We start from the raw sequence: 17,939 nt of genomic DNA, 5'->3' as shown, positions 1-17,939 counted from the left end.
GGTGGTAGGAATTATATGGGGACTACACCTGAGAGAAGAAAGCAAACATCATAAGAAATAAATATATATATATATTTAAGTTTAAACTATTTTATTACAATAGATTATATGAGTTTAAAATGATATACCAATCAATGATAACTGCTTCATTTATGTAGTCTAAATTCATTTATTGTATATTATAATAACTGCTTCATTTATGTAGTCTAAATTCATTTATTGTATATTATATTACACAATAATATATTCACTTTTCTGTGAAGGAATTGCTATTTGAAAATAAACCATAGACCAAAAAATCCATATTTCTAATATGCTACATACTTGGAATATTATAAATTTGTAGAACAAATTTTAAAGAAGATAGAGATTACCATCATTGACCTTTTTTAGGAAAATGAGGAGAGAATTAAAGATAATAGGGAAAGATAAAAAGAGAAATAATTATGCAATGCATTTGGAGAAAGAAGAAGGTGACTAAACAGAAAAAAAGGGAGAAGACTATCAATGCTCTAAATAATGGGGACATATTCTATAAATAGAGAACAGTGAATATTTCAAAGAATCCCAAATGGATATTGAAGCTAAGCATTAAAGCATCTAAGTAGTGGCAAAGAAAATGTTCTAGCCCCTTTGTTTCAATTATATTCCCCTGTATTCCTACTGCATTTTAGAATCCTATTAATAATGCCTATGTGTCATATTTTATTTGATTTCAGAAAACATATTTGGATATATGGCTATTATAAATACTTCCCTTATGAACTGCTCAGTCCCTACAACTTTAACATTCTATTTTGCACTTATCAGCTAAATCTTGAAAAAAGAGTCCAGCATACAAACTTGTATATTCTTTAAGTCTTGTTATGGTTGGATCTTCAATTCAGTTTATCTTTCATTAAGAAAAAAAATTTAAAAAATCCCTCCATAGAGGTGCAGTTGAGTTAGTACACAGCACTGCAAGCTAGCTGCAGCCGCTTCAGTGTGAGTTTGACCCCATACCATGAATGTGATCCCATGGCAGAGCAGACCTCTCCTATCTTTCCCGCTGCTCCCCTCAGCAGTATATTTTGTAGACCTGCTTGTTCTGCTCCCCACTCAGTCTCTGGTGAGCCTCTCACCAACCCTATACTTCTTGCCTGTATTCCAGCTCTGTATGAATAAATAAATCTTTAAAAAAAATCTTTTTTTTTGATTTAACCTAAAAAATAAAAAATATTCCCCACTGTCCATATATGAATTTTAAATGGTGTCAAAAAGAACTGCATTTCAAACATTGATAAATATTTTAAACCACATGAACATACAAATCACACTTGATCTCTCCTTTATATGCCATGATTCAAAACAAAGACCAAATTAAAGAAAACACATTAACCATATTAATTTATTCACATTTCTAAAATTAAAATTCTTATTAAAAAATTCAAGTAACAAATCAGAAAAATATGTCTGAGCACACATAAGACATTATAAGGACAAAAGAGAACTAGGTCATTTATGAATTCAGGGGACTATAATAATACCACAGAATTATTTGATGATTCTAGAGTGATAACTGATAAAAAAATCTCCAGACTAAAGTAGTAGATTACATATTAGGAAACAGAAATTATAAAATTAAAGGAGAAAAGATTCCTCTGTGAATCATTCAGGGAACAGGGTTCTGAATAATGACAAATACATAGAGCAGTAGTTTTTTTAAGACAGGATGGTCTAAATGCCATTGAAAGAGCTGTGGCTCTTTAGTATCACACTACAGAATATTATGTAACAAAGCCACTTAAAAACAGACACAGCACACCTTTTCTAGATTAGATTACACCCTACATGTCCAGGATACAGCTCTGATTCCTAGTACATTATGAAATGAACAATCTACTCTTGAGCATTCAAAAAAAAATTAGGTATAAAATTTAGGTAGGAACTTTAGGAGTTCCCTGGAAGAGCAGACTGTGGCAGTGGGAGGCTGAGGGACCTGCCAAAGTCACAGGCAGTCAGCGGCAGAGCCCACATTTGGCACTATGTTTGCGCCCAGCAACTTACTGAGGGTCTATTTGTATGCCAGGTGCTAAATATGTATTATCTTTTATCTTTACAATAACTCTACAGGAAATATGTTATTACCTCTGCTTTCGATAGGAGCAAACTGAGGGATTTAGAGATGAAATAACTTGCAGAGGTTCGTTAGTCAAGATACAGGCAAGGCTTGCAGCCAAATCTAGCTCCAAAGCCAGCATGTTTTCCTGGATATACAATGACATCCCTGCTTACACTGACATAAAGAGCACTGGTCTTTAATTTGAGGCACATTTTTCATTTGTCAAATTCAGATGAAAGCATGTGTATTTATCATGCAATTAAGGAAGCAATGGAGAAGAGGAATAAAAAGCAGAGATTTCTTAACATCATGAAATAAGACTCTGGAAAAAGTGAAATCATAAAAATAGGAAAAAAAAATGAACTTATCAGTGCCAAAAGAGAAAAGCCTCTTCACTGGTTACTGTTACAAAAGCAGACCACTATTGCCATAGAGATAAGCAATCATTGCCATAGAGACAGTTAAAATACAATTGTTTTTCATATTCACAGACTTGAAGCAAAATTCCTCTAATTCAGTTTAACAGCAAAATTAAAACCAAGGCATGCAGTATGCCACTTGAATAACTTCAAATCCTGGTTTTTAAAGGAATGAACAGCAGCAAAACCATTTTATGACTTCTTTTTTTGTTTGTTTTCAGCTTGCTTTACATTTCGATTCTAGAAGTCTGGCCTAGAAGTGCCAATCTGCAATAGTTGAAGGAATTAATCTCAAACAGAAAAAAATGAAATCATTCTGGGAAGTGCTATCAGTTTAACCTTTCAGATGTGTGATCTCTGGGGAAGCAGAAGGCCATTTAGATTCCCATAAGATCAGGTGCTAGTCACACCTTGGAAAACCTTTCATTCAAAGGTCCTCTTCCAAACCTTTTGAACTGAGACAAAGCACTGACCCTGTTCCGAGTCCTCACTCCCTAAATCCACCCCCCCAACTACCACACACGCCTCCTAATGAAGAGCTGCTTTCAGAACTTTGTTTGAATCTATACATCAGAAATTTCATCTGAGTATTATTTGACCTCCTTAGATTTCCTTAGAAATCTTCTACAAATACCAGTAAATATAAAATCCAAATGAAAAAATGGATCTTACAGCCAAACTTGGTCTTTAGATATTTTCTACTAGACAGCTACTAAAGGGATGAAGACTGAATGAGTAACAAGTAAGTTTATAACATTGTAACTCAGTAACATATGCTATAACAGATTTATGAAAGGCCTAATTCAGGCATCTTTCAAAATAGACAGTTAGCCAGAAAAACAGTTTTAAATTTTCATATATATATGCATGATAGGCATTACTAAAAAGAAAAGTAAAGGTCAGAAGTCACTGTACTATGATGTAGAAATACAAAATAAATAGGCAAGATTTCCCAAGAGTCACATACAAACAACAGTGAAGCTCTTCATATAACAAAAGTAGGTTAACGTCTAGTTGGCTGAACAAGATAATGAAACAAATCTTAAACTTTCAATTACTAAGATGCAAAGGAATAAAAATGCATCCACTCTGAATGAAAAGCACTGATGTAGGACAAATTGTGTGGGTACCCTTAACACTCTAGCAGTAAGGTTGTTAGGAGTAAATAGTATCAGTATCAGTATTTGTAAAAGCATTAATTTGGAAAATGTTATATAACATAAGGGATGCTTTATGAAATCTTTCCTTGGAAAGCCCGAGTAATAAAAAAGAGAAAACAAAAAACCTTTCTGATACCTTGGACTCAAATGATATTTTTGAAAAGAATTCTTTGGACTACAAGTCACCATCTGACACTAGGGAATTTTCATTAAAATGTAAAACATAATAGTATATACATTAAGGTACTGTAAGACAAAAGGCATATCCAAGTAAACAAAACAAACAAACAAAAAAAGACTAACTTCACAATGGAACAATCCTTAGGAGAAGGGGTGGGAACAGCAATAACAGTAACAGGAAAGGCTTAGGGTGCTTGGGTTATGCAAAGTGAGAAAGAACAGTTATAAGCAATGCTTCCTAGTTCAAGTTTTTCAGGGAGGAGATGTATTATTTAATGACGACTCCATGAATAATTGTGTCTTTGAGTCTGGCTGTATAAAACAGATTAGATAAACCTGGAAATGTTACATAACTGTTTTCACCCCAGTTAACTTCTGAAAGAAGACAGACCTAGTGACAATTGGAAACTTGATAACATGAACGTTGCCTGTGTGTAGACATCAGGGTCCAGTGTTGTAATTCTAACATTAATACTACAAATAACATTTTTTTTTTAGCCATAGAGATAAAGGAGCTTGACAAAGACCTTTCCAAGTTAGATAACTTTTATTTATTTTAGTTATAAAACAAAAATTGTATAAGTAGAATAGAGCTCACTAATTTATAGCTGGACTTGGTTGACCCTTGGTTGGTTCATTCATTTTTGAGGGTCCATGAATTTATAAATAGAAGAAACACAAAGTTGGCAGGGAAAGAAAGATTTATTTCATTTGTTAACTGGCAGCTCACCCTGAGTTATAGTTTTATAAAATTATTATTTTTTAAAGATTTATTTATTCATGCATACAGAACAGGGGTAATAGGCCAGAGGTGCAGGGGCGGTGAGAGGATTCAACAGAGACAGAATGGGGAGCAGATAAAGCCGACTGACAAAGTATACTGCTGAGGGGAGCAGCGGGCAGGTCAGGAGAGGTCTGCTGCGCTATGTGGGTCATCTCCAGGGCGGGCAGGGATAGAACTCATGAAGAAGTGGCTTTAGCTTCTTAGTGCTGTGCTTTAACCCACTGTGCCACCAGGGAGGGCCCAGTTTTATGAAATTATTTTAATCGATTTCATTCTAGCTTTTGACCAAGCATTCAGATAGCAGAATCTTGACAAGCTGCTGATTGCTTCAGATGATAAAATTGATTTGTCCTGGACTCAAGAAGTCTGAGTGCAGATGAGTCTTAGACTAAATGACAATACACAGATAAAGAGGCCAGAAGATGTGGTATATATGCACACAATGGAATACCACTCAGCTGCTTTAAAAAGTGGAAAATTTGCCATTTGTGACAACATGTATGGAGTGGTGGGGGGTGTTATGCTAAGTGATATAAGTCAGAAGAAAAAAAAATACTGATTTACTTCATATGTGGAATAAAAAAAATTAAAGCAAAAGAAAAGTAAAAGCATAATATTTGTATTCTGAGTTACAAAGTTAGCAGGATGGGCTACTTTGGGTGTGGTACTTTGGTGATGGGTGTGTTTTGATAAAATACATAGTGTTTTGATAAAACACTAGCAAGTGTTCCTAAAATATATACAGTGTGGTAAGTTAATCTTACCTTAATAAACATAATTTTAAATAATAAACAGCATACTGATGAAACAATACTATATATTTGAATCTTGCTAAGAGAATAGATCTTAAAAGTTCTTGTTACAAGAAACTGTAACTATGAGTGTGATGAATGGTAACTAACCTTATTGTGTTAATAAACTTGCAACATACACATATGTTAAATCATTTGTGTATATATATATATACATACATATATATATGAGTATTTATCTTATATATGTGTATGTGGGAGTATTTTATATATATATATATTTTATATATATATATGAGAGTATTTATCATACACACACACACATACACACACATATATAAGATTGTTTAGGATCTAAAGTTTAGTGCATTTAGATGGTCACAAATTTAATTTTTGACATCTGTTTATAGTTTACAGGTTTGGTAGTAAGCTTGTCTTCTTTTCATTCTTTACAGATGTAGCAGACACATTTCCTTAAGCCCTTTCTTTGTAAACATTAGTCAATTCCTTCTAACCATTAGCAAACACTGTCAAGTTAATAATTAAGATATTCTAGCATCTGGCCTCTTCCTCTCTCTATTGGTATCTGGTACAAACTACCAAGCTTTCTCATCTGTCCTATAGCGATAAAACTTCCACTGGTCTTCCTGTAAGCATTCTTACCCCCTACATCCTATTATTTTACACTCTCTCATCAGAATGATCCTTTTGGTACATTAATCAGATGAAGTCATTTTTCTATTCAAACCTCTCAGTACTTTTGCATCATTTTCAGATGATGTTTGAGTGCCACAGGTTGGCTCTCAATTCCTCTTGTGATTTCTTCTCCTCCCATAAAGCCTGCCTTAGCCACTTCAAGCCCACTGGCCTCTCTGTGCCCCCGATATGTCAAGTGTGTGGATGCATCATTGTCTTGTACAAGTACAAAGTACAAAACACCCTGTCCTTTCATATGACTGTTTCATGCTCTCAAGCCATTCAGGTCTATATTCAAGTATCACTTCTCTGAAAACAAGTCTTCCATGAACATTCAATCTCTTCTCTGTTCACTGGGCAGACCCTTTCTCTGATGGGCTGCTTTATTTCACTTCACTTCACTCAGAACTACTGGCATGTTAGAGGGTACTTGTGTGGCATCTGTCTTTGCTTATGAAATGTAAGTTTCGTAAGAGCAAGAGAACAGTTGCTGATTTTTTCAGACATCCACAGAAATCCAGCACAATCTAGCATGTATTTGTTTAATGAATGTCTAAGACCTCTTAAAATCTATTAAATCCACAAATCATTACTCATTTTTTTTTTATAATGATATTAGGCAACATCTAAACGGAAGTTCTCTTGGGTAGAAGAGGGCCCATCTATATCTACTGAGTGGCTGGTCTTATTTGCCTATAGAAATGTCTGATAATGTTTTTGTTTGTTTATTTATAATGAGCTTCCCAGCATTCTCATGTCGAAACTGTTTGGAATAAGTGAATCACAGACTATATGATGAGATCACTCCTATTATATGAGAAAATATATTGGTTTACTGGAAAACTAAAACTATGCTTTCAGAATCCTTTATTTCTTAGAACTCAAACACAGTGGTAACTTTTGAAATTCCTTACAGTTAAATTCATGTATTTGTTAAGCTTGGCGCTTAAAACTCATGTTCTTGCAACTCACTTCAAGACATGATTTAAACTATGTTTGACCTATTTGCCTTCTTAAGTGAATCAAGAAGTTGTTATTATTATAAAAACAGGCATTTATAGTTTTCTTTTTTTCCTTTCTAGCCTACAGAAAAACACACTACTTCTTTTGTATACCTAGCAAGAAAGGGTGATAGAGATCCAGAGGTGGAGGTAGAATCTAACACCTTCAGACTTGAGTTTAGCTGACTGAAACGTCAGGTGCTACATCTAAACAAAGGAAGAGAGATGTTAAATTCATGTATTTGTTAAGCTTGGTGCTAACTGGCTACAAATGTCTTATTTTTTAAAAAAGGAAGTTAAACCAGAGATAGAGATGTATGAATCACAAAACTAAACAGTGACATAAAAATAAACCTAGAAAAGAAAAGCCACTTTAGGTTTATAATTACATTAGCAGACTGAAGGTTGGTTTCTAAATTGAAGAGCAAGGTATTCTCAATGATTAAATTTATCAATGAATGTAAGAAATAATATTGATTTTATGTTTATGAGGCAGCATTGTGAAGAAAAAGCAATGCCAAAATTATGCTATTCTTCAGATTGAATTTGATGTAATTTCAGAAAATATCCAATATGAATGTTCATTGTGAAAAGCTCCATATTTTATATTTCAAACTCAAGAGTAAACAGTGATATTTAGTTTGACAAAGAGAAGTGTCTTAACTTTGATATTTTCAAGACACTGGCTATTGGTTTACTGGAAAACTGAAACTATGCTTTCAGAATCCTTTATTTCTTAGAACTCAGACACAGTGGTAACTTTTGAAACTCCTTACAGTCAATAATTATAACATTTTATTTTGAGATTAGCCAAAAATATCCCCTTTGATATGATGCTGTCAACTGCCAATAGTTTCTAAAGAACAGTTGTGAAATAGCTGTTAGTGGGTGTAGCAACATCCATCTGTGCAAAACACACACTTCTAGATAATTGTATCAAAATGCTAAGGTTGTAATTCACAGAAATCATTTAAAAATCTCAGGAATTTAGATGCTGTACAGTGTCTGCACTTTCCCTGGAGAACTTTCAAATTATACCATCAGCAATCACTTACGATATTTTCTTAACTTTTAATAGCTTGAATTTATTAGCAATTAATATTTAAAGTAAAGTATTCATTTTGAAATGATCTCTCTCTTCTATTAAGTACATGACACAGATTTTATACTGTCTTGTCCTGTAACTCTTTATACCTGGTACCTCTAACTTTATACCTGTGTGCTCTGACACCTGCTGTGGTTCTGTTGTTTTTTGTCACCACATGCATTGATTTTTTTTTTATTTATACAACATACATACGTTCCTTCCAGTATAATGTCTAAATTATTTGAATACAATATATATTTTTTAATTTGGTTTATTACTACATATACTTTTTTGCAGGTAATTCTGTGTCCTAGAGATCTCTCTATAATCATATATATAGAGTTCACTGAGATATAACTGACATTAAGCAATATAGTACTTTCAGTTGTACAGATAATGACTGGATATTTATATATACTACAAAATGACCATCACAATAAGTCTATTTTTTACAGGGCAACCCAATGTGAACTGGGTTGCCTGTCTGTGGGTCCTCCCCACCCGCTTCAAATTCAACTGTACTGCAGGCACACACAAAAAGGGTCAATTATGTGTTTATTTACAAAGGATAAAGAAAAGGAACAACCCAGGGAAAGAGTGAAAGAGTTAACTAGAGCATCCTAACAGTTCTGCCGACTTGGAACCCCAATAGCACAGTGAAAGCTCATCAAGAGCCAAACAACCAGCCACCAGTTACAAGGCCTAGGGAGAGAAAGAGAGAGAGAGAGAGAGGGAGAGAGAGAGAGAGAGAGAGCCCAACATGTCTCATATATATCCCCAAAAGGCTCAAACTAGTTGCTTAACTAAACCCTTGGCTCCTTGCAGTCCTTGTTGGGAGTTGTAGTTACAGTAACTGGAGTAGGGGGTGGAGATGTAGCTTCAATAACTGGAATAGAGGGTGGAGTCCACAAAATCTACATCTGCAGAGTTCATTCAGGACATCCTTTCCCCCTAACATATTCACCATCAAATAAAGTTACAAGGCTTTGTTTTTGATATAGACATCAGCTTAAATCTTTCCTCTGTAACTGTTGTCCTGATAGTTAGGGAAAGAAAAAAAAAACAAAACAGACTTTTATGGCTTCAACTATCATTTTTATGCAGATGATTACCAAGTACATATCATATATTTGAAACCTCTAGGAAGACCCAAGACCACATTTTATTTATTCTCTTGTGTGTTACACTTAGTGTATAGTTAGAACTATATGTTGATATGTGAAAGACACTCTCAAATATTTGTCAAATAAATGCAATCTCAATTCTTCTTTCTGATTCTTTTTTCAGCTATGGAATACTATCATTTTTACCCTCACACTGAGAACAAATTTGTAATCTTTTTTTGATTCTTCTTACTACCACTAAATCTATGTTATCTCCCATGTAGGTTATTGTAAAAAAAAAAAAAAACACTAAAAAACAAAAAAACAAAAATTAGTATCCATGTTTGAAGTCATTCTCAATTTCATCAAATTGTATTTCTGCTAAAACAATGTCTTAACATCAATCAGTCAAGCTTCAAAGCTGCCACTAGTCTTCGAATATATGTGTCTCAATATATACACATATATTTCACAATTTTTAAACTTGCCTCTCCAGTTTTATTTAAAATCCCTTACTTCCATGAATGTGATTTTTTTTTTCTTTTAAATCAAAATAAACCACTTAGTCCCTAACTACAATTCCATTGCTGGCATCTCTATGTTGATTTGGTACAAGAATGTTCTGTAATGTAATCATTTCTTGACACTGTTCATATCAGCAATCTAGCCATCCTTCAGCATCTATACAGAACATCTCTTGGAATAAGTCTTTTTTAACTCTTGTTTATATGACACAGATCAAAGTGTACTTAGTATTTTATTATGTAATTCTTCTATGTCATTAACTAGACTGCAATCTCCTTGCAGATTAGAAGGTTATTTTAATAGCCTGAATCATTCTTTCTGTTTTTAATTGAACATAGTGAGCTGGCAATATGTAACACATCACTGATCCACCTTGAGTTCTAAATCCAAAATTGAATCAACTAAATAATTAAATTAAAATAAATAAAAAAGAGACTATTCTTATTGATAAAGTAAATATACAATACTACCTGAAGTGGGACACTGATGATCAAAATCATGAAACAATGCAGTAACTCTAGACAAACTTTTAGGACAATGGAGACCCATACATATGCACTATCACTAGAGTTATGTAAGATCTCATACATTCTATTCTGTTTTTGAACTGCAAACAGCTGGGCCTCAGACAATATACTTTTTTCCTCTTCACTGCTTCATCTTCTTTGTTTTATGTTACTCTGCTTGAAAGTCTGAATGTTTCCAAGTAATGAGCATTATTTTTATTCCTTAATTCTACTTGACAGTATAATAGTACAAAATGTATAAAGGAGAGAAAATTTTGAGATAGAGAGTGGCTAGGAAGCTACAGATTACATGCTTATTGAAATATGATGATTGGGCCCTCCCTGGTGGCACGGGGGGTTAAAGCACAGCACTAAGAAGCTTAAGCCACTTCTGCATGTGTTCGATCCCTGCCTGCCTCGGAGATGACCACATGGCTCGGCAGACCTCTTCTGACCCGCCCGCTGTTCCCCTCAGCAGTGTACTTCATAGATCTGCCTGTTCTGCTCCACGCCCTGTCTCTGGTGAATTCTCTCACCCTCCACATCTCTGGCCTGTACGCCAGTTCTGTATGCAGAAATAAATAAATCTTTTTTTTAAAAAAAGATGATGATTGATTTGGAATTGGTAGTTTCCAGAGTTTTTTTTCAAGAAGAATTTCAGCATAGTGATGAGAGAAATGTTGGTCAGTAAGGGACCAAAGACAGAATGTTTAGAGAGAAACTATAGAAAGCACAATATAGTACTTCAGAGGAGATTTTGGCTGAAGAAAAATATGCATTAAATGATGCTAAGATATTCTTGTAACAACCTAATGGATAATAATACATTTTCTTTAACTACAAATCTTAAAAAATTATATTTCTTTAAATATAGTTTTTAAAAAATTTAAATATACTAAATTTAGAATAAAACCTCACAGTAAACTGAAACCATTCTGCAGCTTATCAGTTTTTCATAGTGAGTCATTTAGTAATTAAGTAAATTGTTTAGTGGATTATTTAGTCTTTTGCAAATGCTCTTCAATCATGATTTTTATGCATCTATTTTGAATGTTATATCATATATGGATAAAATAATATTTTACATAAGCTCAGTTCACTTTATGAATATATTGGCTTGCTGAACACATTTGTTCATAAATCATTTTTTTCTAAGTCCAGTTTTAATTTTTTTTTGAGATAGCCTGTCCTTTGAGAAATTGATCAGGTTTATGGACTTGCTCTTTCCCAAAATGAACATACATGCATATTTATTAAAATGTTCATAGATTTTTAGCACATAAGAGCATTTCATCTATCAAAAGTAGTCTTGGGTAAGGACATTTTTTCAGATAAAAGATGATTCGAACTTTTTCATTCAAAATGTTTCTGGAGAAAATCTAAGATATTTCACTCAATTTCCTGTCACCTTAATAAAATTATAGAAACTTTTATTTTGGCCATGATTTCAGACACAAATTATTATCCTAAGTTTTAGAACTAATTTCTCAAAGGTGAGGCATGAGGAGTTGCTTGTTCCACACTATGAACTTCATGGACTGCTGTATTTTGTCAGTACTTCTTTTTACTGTTTCAGCAGTTCCTTCTAGGGTCTTCCTTCCATGTGTGCCAAAACTCCTAGCACGTATCTTAACTCTTTTGTTAGACTTTTCTCTTTCCTCTCTTTGCCCAGTCACTTTGGACAATTTAATTAATTTGGATTATTTTCTGATTTGTGAATTCATCCTTCAACAAAGATATTATTTTTGGTCCCCTCCCTTTTTTAAAATTTTTCTTCTTCTCATCACCTGGCAAGAAGTAACTCACTCCTGAACCATCACTATCTGTTGTATACCCAACCACTCTGTGGAAAATTCTGGGCCCTCAAACTTGCTTAGAAAGTGGGTGAAGATGTAAGTCTAACTGGTAAGGTTTTAGGCTGCATGAAAAAGTAAATGAGCATGGGAATATCTCAATATCTCAGTATTCTATTAGATAGGTTTCCCACAAGACTACTAATAGTAATTATCCATCACAATTTGAAGTCACACTCATGAAAGATATCTTCAAATCAAATTAGTCTCTGTGGACTAAAAGATATTCAGCAGAAAAAAAAATGTAAAAGATTCGATTAAAAAATGTTCAGTCTTACTGAATTCTCTAATTATTCCCCCTTCCACCACCAAGGTAGCTCTTTTCCTCATCAAGAAACTAAAGCATAAACATCTCATGAGTGAGAGTATGAGTTAGGATATAATGATTTAAACATGTATTTCTATAACTTAGTGGTCATTATGGGAAGACTACCAAGGAATGACACATGAAAGAAAGTACTTTGGAATCATAGTAACACCATGGCATTTAGTTTTAAAGAAATGAGAAAAGAGGAAGCCTAATAAATTTAATGCATATAATAGGTAAGAAAACTATTTTTTTTTTAATTCTGGTCAGTTTTAACTACAAAGAGAAATCTTGCCATTAGGTTAATGTCGCTTGTTTGTGGCAATGTAAAAATATGTGTAGGATTTGCTTCTCTTCCAATTCTTCTATATACAAGATAAAGTAAGAGCATCTAACAGAGGAAATATGTTTTCACTTCGTATATTGTAGCATTATGGAATTTACTGTAGAGGGACCTGAGAGAGTCACTGTGTCTTGGAAGTTATTCAGAAAAAATACAGCAGCAGCATCTAAAAAGTACATTGAAGTATTCCACAACACACTCAGATTCAACACTTCCATGGGACACCCATCAAGAAAGTAACTGACATTCTCAGAAACAACATAAAAAAGATTAAGAAGATTCACTTTCAAAATACACTAGGACATGTATCTTCAAATTCTGAGTTGATCATAATGAACATTTGGCAAATGGAAAAAGAATTACATAATTTCCTTTGTAGATAAGAATAAGTTGGCCAATATGCATTCATACATATGCATGAAGACACAGGAACACATGTGCGTGTTGAAAAAAAATCTGACACCAAGCATCCATAATACATTACTCACATATGATTAAAATATATGAACAATGGATATTATACTTAGGAGTACATGATGCAGATACTTGCAATTTTTTAAATTTCAGTAAGATTTGGGGAAAAATCCTATTTCTTACCTACATTTCCAGTCATTAAATATGAATTCTGAAAGTCCATCATCCCCATTCCAACAATGTGTATAAAATCTTCAATCACCTGCATTAACTCTATGGAGCCTGGATAAATCTACAAAAATAAAGATCAAAGGGAATAAAAAGTCTAAATAGTGGAATAAATAACTGAAACTTTAAAAAACCTACATAATTATGCCATAAATAAAATCAGTGTATTTGGAGAAATTTCTGCAATAAACAACAGCTGTATTTTTTTAAACTAGTAGTTGCGAATGATACCAGGTGTCACACAGCAAGAACTTTGGAGGTGATGTGATACAGTGATTATACCTCCTTAAATCTAAGAAAACTCAAAATATCTAACAGATTGTCTATTTAGAAATAGCATGCCTTTACTTTTAATAGGTTCTTCCCCTCATTTAAAGATAACATAGAACAGATACTGAACTGATTTGGGCTTTTAACATTTTTTACTATATGACAGACACTGGAAGAAAAAAGCAATTATTGCCACCATAATGCCATTTACAAACTATTAGATCTACTGAATAATAACTGGATACATTGACAGAGACATTTATTTCTGATTATAATAAGAGCCGCAGTATGGATAACAACACATGATTGTTTTAGAGTCCCAGTAATAGCTGTACATAATTGCATATGCATGTATACAAACTAAATGCAAAATCATGCCACCTCACACACCAGGTAAACAACCTAATTCTGGCAAAACCTCACACTATGTGGATCATGAAATTCATCAAAAAGTTCAAGTGAACTTTAGCATGTGTACAGACATGATGCTTATAAAGTCAGCCCTCAGTATAGAACCATATTAAATTAGGAAGCCTTTTGGAAGTTAAGTTCATTTCCTTTTGCTAATCAGCACCTTTGCCATTTCTAGCTATCAAAATTAAATGGCTTAGAAAGTTTTAGTAGTACTGTACTTGCCAAGGTGAGTACAGAAGGGAAAGAGGCACCCTGAATAGCAGAGAAGCTAACCGTAGGAACTGGAAGGTAAAAGGAGTAGGAGGAAGACATGCTGGTGGCCAGACAGGTAGCAGCACAGTGAGCATATCTCATAGGCACTGTTGTTGTGCCCCTCTGAAAATGAGACATGCAGGCTGCATGACAGATTTACTCCCATATATCTAAACGAGAACTGTGGACATTACATGGAGAATGGATGGCGTCTGTAGTTGTGCCATTTTTAATTCAGAAAGAGTTGAGGAGAAATGCTGTTTCTTACCTACATTTCCAGTTATGAAATATGAATTCTGAAAGTTCATCATCCCCATTCCAACAATGTGTCTAAAACTTCCCTCAGCTCAAAACTTCCTGTTACTACCATATTTTTGCCTTCTATTTTTGGATAGGTTCTTCTTATCCAAGTAAGTGTTTTTTGTTAAAGAAGAAATACAAATTAAAAATAAGAAGCTTAATTCTCTCTGTTGAAAATAAACAACATTTCCCCTCTCTTTTCTCAGAGATTTACTTTAAATAGCCACGATGGTCAACTTTTTTATGTCTCTTTATAAAATTAATCACTTCACCAGCTCAAAACCCCAGGAATGTCTCTGTTTGTAATGCAATCAGTAAGAACACAGCACTCTGTCAGTGTTTGTGAGTAAGAGCTGATCTTTAGTAGGCTTCTCACTCCAAGCTGCCAAATTACCTTGCTTTTAAGATATAAGAAACTTATTTTGTCTTTGGATAAAGCCAATTAACTAACAAGATGGTCATCCAGTTACCTAGAGAATTTAGGATGCACTCACTTCAGGTGACAAATGGTGTCATCAAGTCCTCTTAGTTGAGAATTAGTTACTATTTGAATATACATATGCAATATATGCAACTTCTTGGCTATATAAAAGGATAATTTTTATTTCTGCTCATGTACCCTCTCAGCTTTTTTCTGTCTCTTTATAAAATTAATCGCTTCACCAGCTCAAAACCCCAGGAATGTCTCTGTTTGTAATGCAATCAGTAAGAACACAGCGCTCTGTCAGTGTTTGTGAGTAAGAGCTGATCTTCAGTAGGCTTCAAAATGTTGCACATTTTGTTTTGTTGCTTATTAATAATAAAACTGTTTTCCTTTTCTTCTACCTTTATGGAGATATTTACTAGGTTGACCAGAGGAGAAGATGATGATGACTTGTATTTAAAACAGTAGTCAAATGTTGCAGAGCAGGGGTTGTGAATATTTTTCTATAAAAGGCCTCACAGTAAATATTTTAAGCTTTGTGGGTCAAGAGGTCTCTGCTGGAGCAACTCATCTTCGTCCTTAATGCACCAATGTGGTACCTTTTGACTGATATGTAAAAGAATGGGTATGGCTATCTTCCCAAACAAGACCTATAAGGCAGGTGTCAGTTTGGATTTGGTTTACCAGCTGTAGTTTCTACTCTCCTGCTGAAGAGACACATTGGTTTTCAATATAACAAGGAAATACACATAGAATATCATGACAGAAATGCGTGTCTTAACTGAACTGGATTTATCAATGCCAATCAAAATGATGGTGCATAAAATAGTGCCATGTAAGCATAACCCTTTTTTTCAATTTAGTATACAGTTTCAGTAGTATGCTGAAGCTAAACATATTTTGATCCCTCCTAGCTATAAAATTCTAAAATGACTTGTTCACAGCTTAAAATCAGTTATCAAAAGCCTGACGTCAATATTAACCATTTTACTCAGCTAATTTTCAAAGTGTGCCTAGAGCTATATTTTATACTGTGTTTTGTCATGGTTATTCCTCTAAAATGAGGTAAGGAGATCCATGAGGGACTATCTGTGGTAGATATTAAACAGATTTTATTTCTGAGGTCACTTCTTTATGCCACGAATCTGAAGACTCATTTATAATATGGTTGCATTATAACAACACTTAATAGTAAAAGCTACAAAATGACTATAGCTTTTTAAAATAAATATATCAAGCATAATTACTATTGAAAAAATATTTAAAAGTAAAGAATATAGATAACTCAAAACCACAGCAGATGGATTATGGAGTAGGGCTTTCAATGATAAGGAGTTCTGCCACCATTCATTATTTGTTTCAGTTTGGACTACAAGGTAAATAATGCCATATGATGAACTGCAATCTTGTTTTAAATAGGGCATTATACATTTGTTCTAAATATATCTGTAATTAATAGTCTCCAGCATTCTGCTTAGCCGTTGCAGCTGTATTCTAAGGAAAGACTCATAGTGAGTGAAAGAGGTTCTCCTCTAGAAAAAAGTCAAGGACGAGTATATAAATCAAGCTGGTATAAAAAGATAGATTCAGGGTCTTAAATGAAGGAGAGAGTTTTTTTTTTTTTTTCTTGCTATGGCCAGAAGCACAGAGTTTCTCCCTGATAATGAGGTGGGCCTGCACTGGACTATTTTTAGAGTTCCCATCATAATCGAAATAAAGGGCATGCTTTATTCCTGAAAGTCCAGACATGATTAGAAAGGGAAAAAAAAAAAAAAAAGGATAGATGATTCCCCTGAATCTCAGTAAATATTCATTCTTATTTTTAAGATTGCTTTGTTCTCCTAAAATGTTTAACAAGGGTCAAGTAAAAAACTTAAAGTTTAGCACTCAGTTAAATAGGCACAGAATTCTACAAAAACATACATATTCGCTTTCTTAACCTCTAACTCACTTTTTCTGTAATTTAGAAAATTATTACTAATTGTATGTTCTTTGATATAGAAAAAATAAAAGTAATCAAAAAATAACTAAGTCTAATAAGATACTTGCTACACTGATCAAACAGCAGGAAGTGAAAAATTAGAATATACATTTTTTTTAGAACTCATTTACACAACTTTTGACTGAATAAAAACGTATATCTATATATGTGATCTAGAACATATGTAGTATTATAGTAAATACCAGTTATTTTGCTAGATAAAACCCTACAGTTCTGTTTGAGATATATGCACTTAGATTTGCTGCTTTTCCCACAATACATAGTGGCACAGGAAAACAACTGATTGGTAAGGCCTAATTATTATTATACTTTACACATTAAAGCCATAAAAATCATTCATTCTATAGATTGCTATGAGATAATTTCATTTCTTTATAATAAATATGCTATTAGTTAGACTGACTTAAAATCTACTTTTTGTTTTTAGAATAGTAAATCATTCATTTCCTTACATATTTCGAACCTTTATTTCAAATTTTGTGATAACTTTAACTTTACCTGTTGCGCATCTTCCCATTTTTCCTTGTTTTCTTCATCCAGAAGATTGCTAACTATTTGAAAGAAGTTCTGCAAATTAAATTAGACAAAATGTTTAATGTTACATGGGAGAATATACTTTTCACTAATATGCATTTGCTCTAATTATGCAATAAGGTAATAAACACTTTGTAATATTGTTTTATGATGCTATCATATTATTCTAGAAGATCTCTGAAAACCCTTTCTCAGCATCATGGTTCTACGATTTCTACCATGACTTTTCAGTGCAGTCCCCAAAATAAATTAAAATAAATAAAATACCTATTTTCACTCAGAAG

At 33.4% G+C, this 17,939-nt stretch overlaps 1 protein-coding gene across 3 annotated transcripts in view; it reads right to left on the bottom strand.

Annotated features, from left to right (window-relative positions):
• ADGRB3 (adhesion G protein-coupled receptor B3) overlaps positions 1-17,939 on the bottom strand; it is a 650,534-nt gene that overhangs the window by 307,180 nt on the left and 325,415 nt on the right. For all 3 annotated transcript variants that reach the window (XM_004673604.2, XM_004673605.2, XM_012721768.1), the window contains 2 exons: positions 17,620-17,688; positions 13,415-13,523 (listed from right to left, as the gene is read on the bottom strand). In XM_004673604.2, coding sequence (XP_004673661.1) covers positions 13,415-13,523; positions 17,620-17,688 — 178 coding nt within the window. The remainder of the gene's footprint in view (positions 1-13,414; positions 13,524-17,619; positions 17,689-17,939) is intronic.

Source organism: Condylura cristata, unplaced genomic scaffold (genome assembly GCF_000260355.1).
Source record: "Condylura cristata isolate star-nosed mole 26May11 unplaced genomic scaffold, ConCri1.0 scaffold00001, whole genome shotgun sequence".
NCBI lineage: Eukaryota > Metazoa > Chordata > Mammalia > Eulipotyphla > Talpidae > Condylura > Condylura cristata.
Note: the sequence above shows the minus strand (reverse complement) of the source record. Positions and strands in the feature narration are given on the sequence as shown.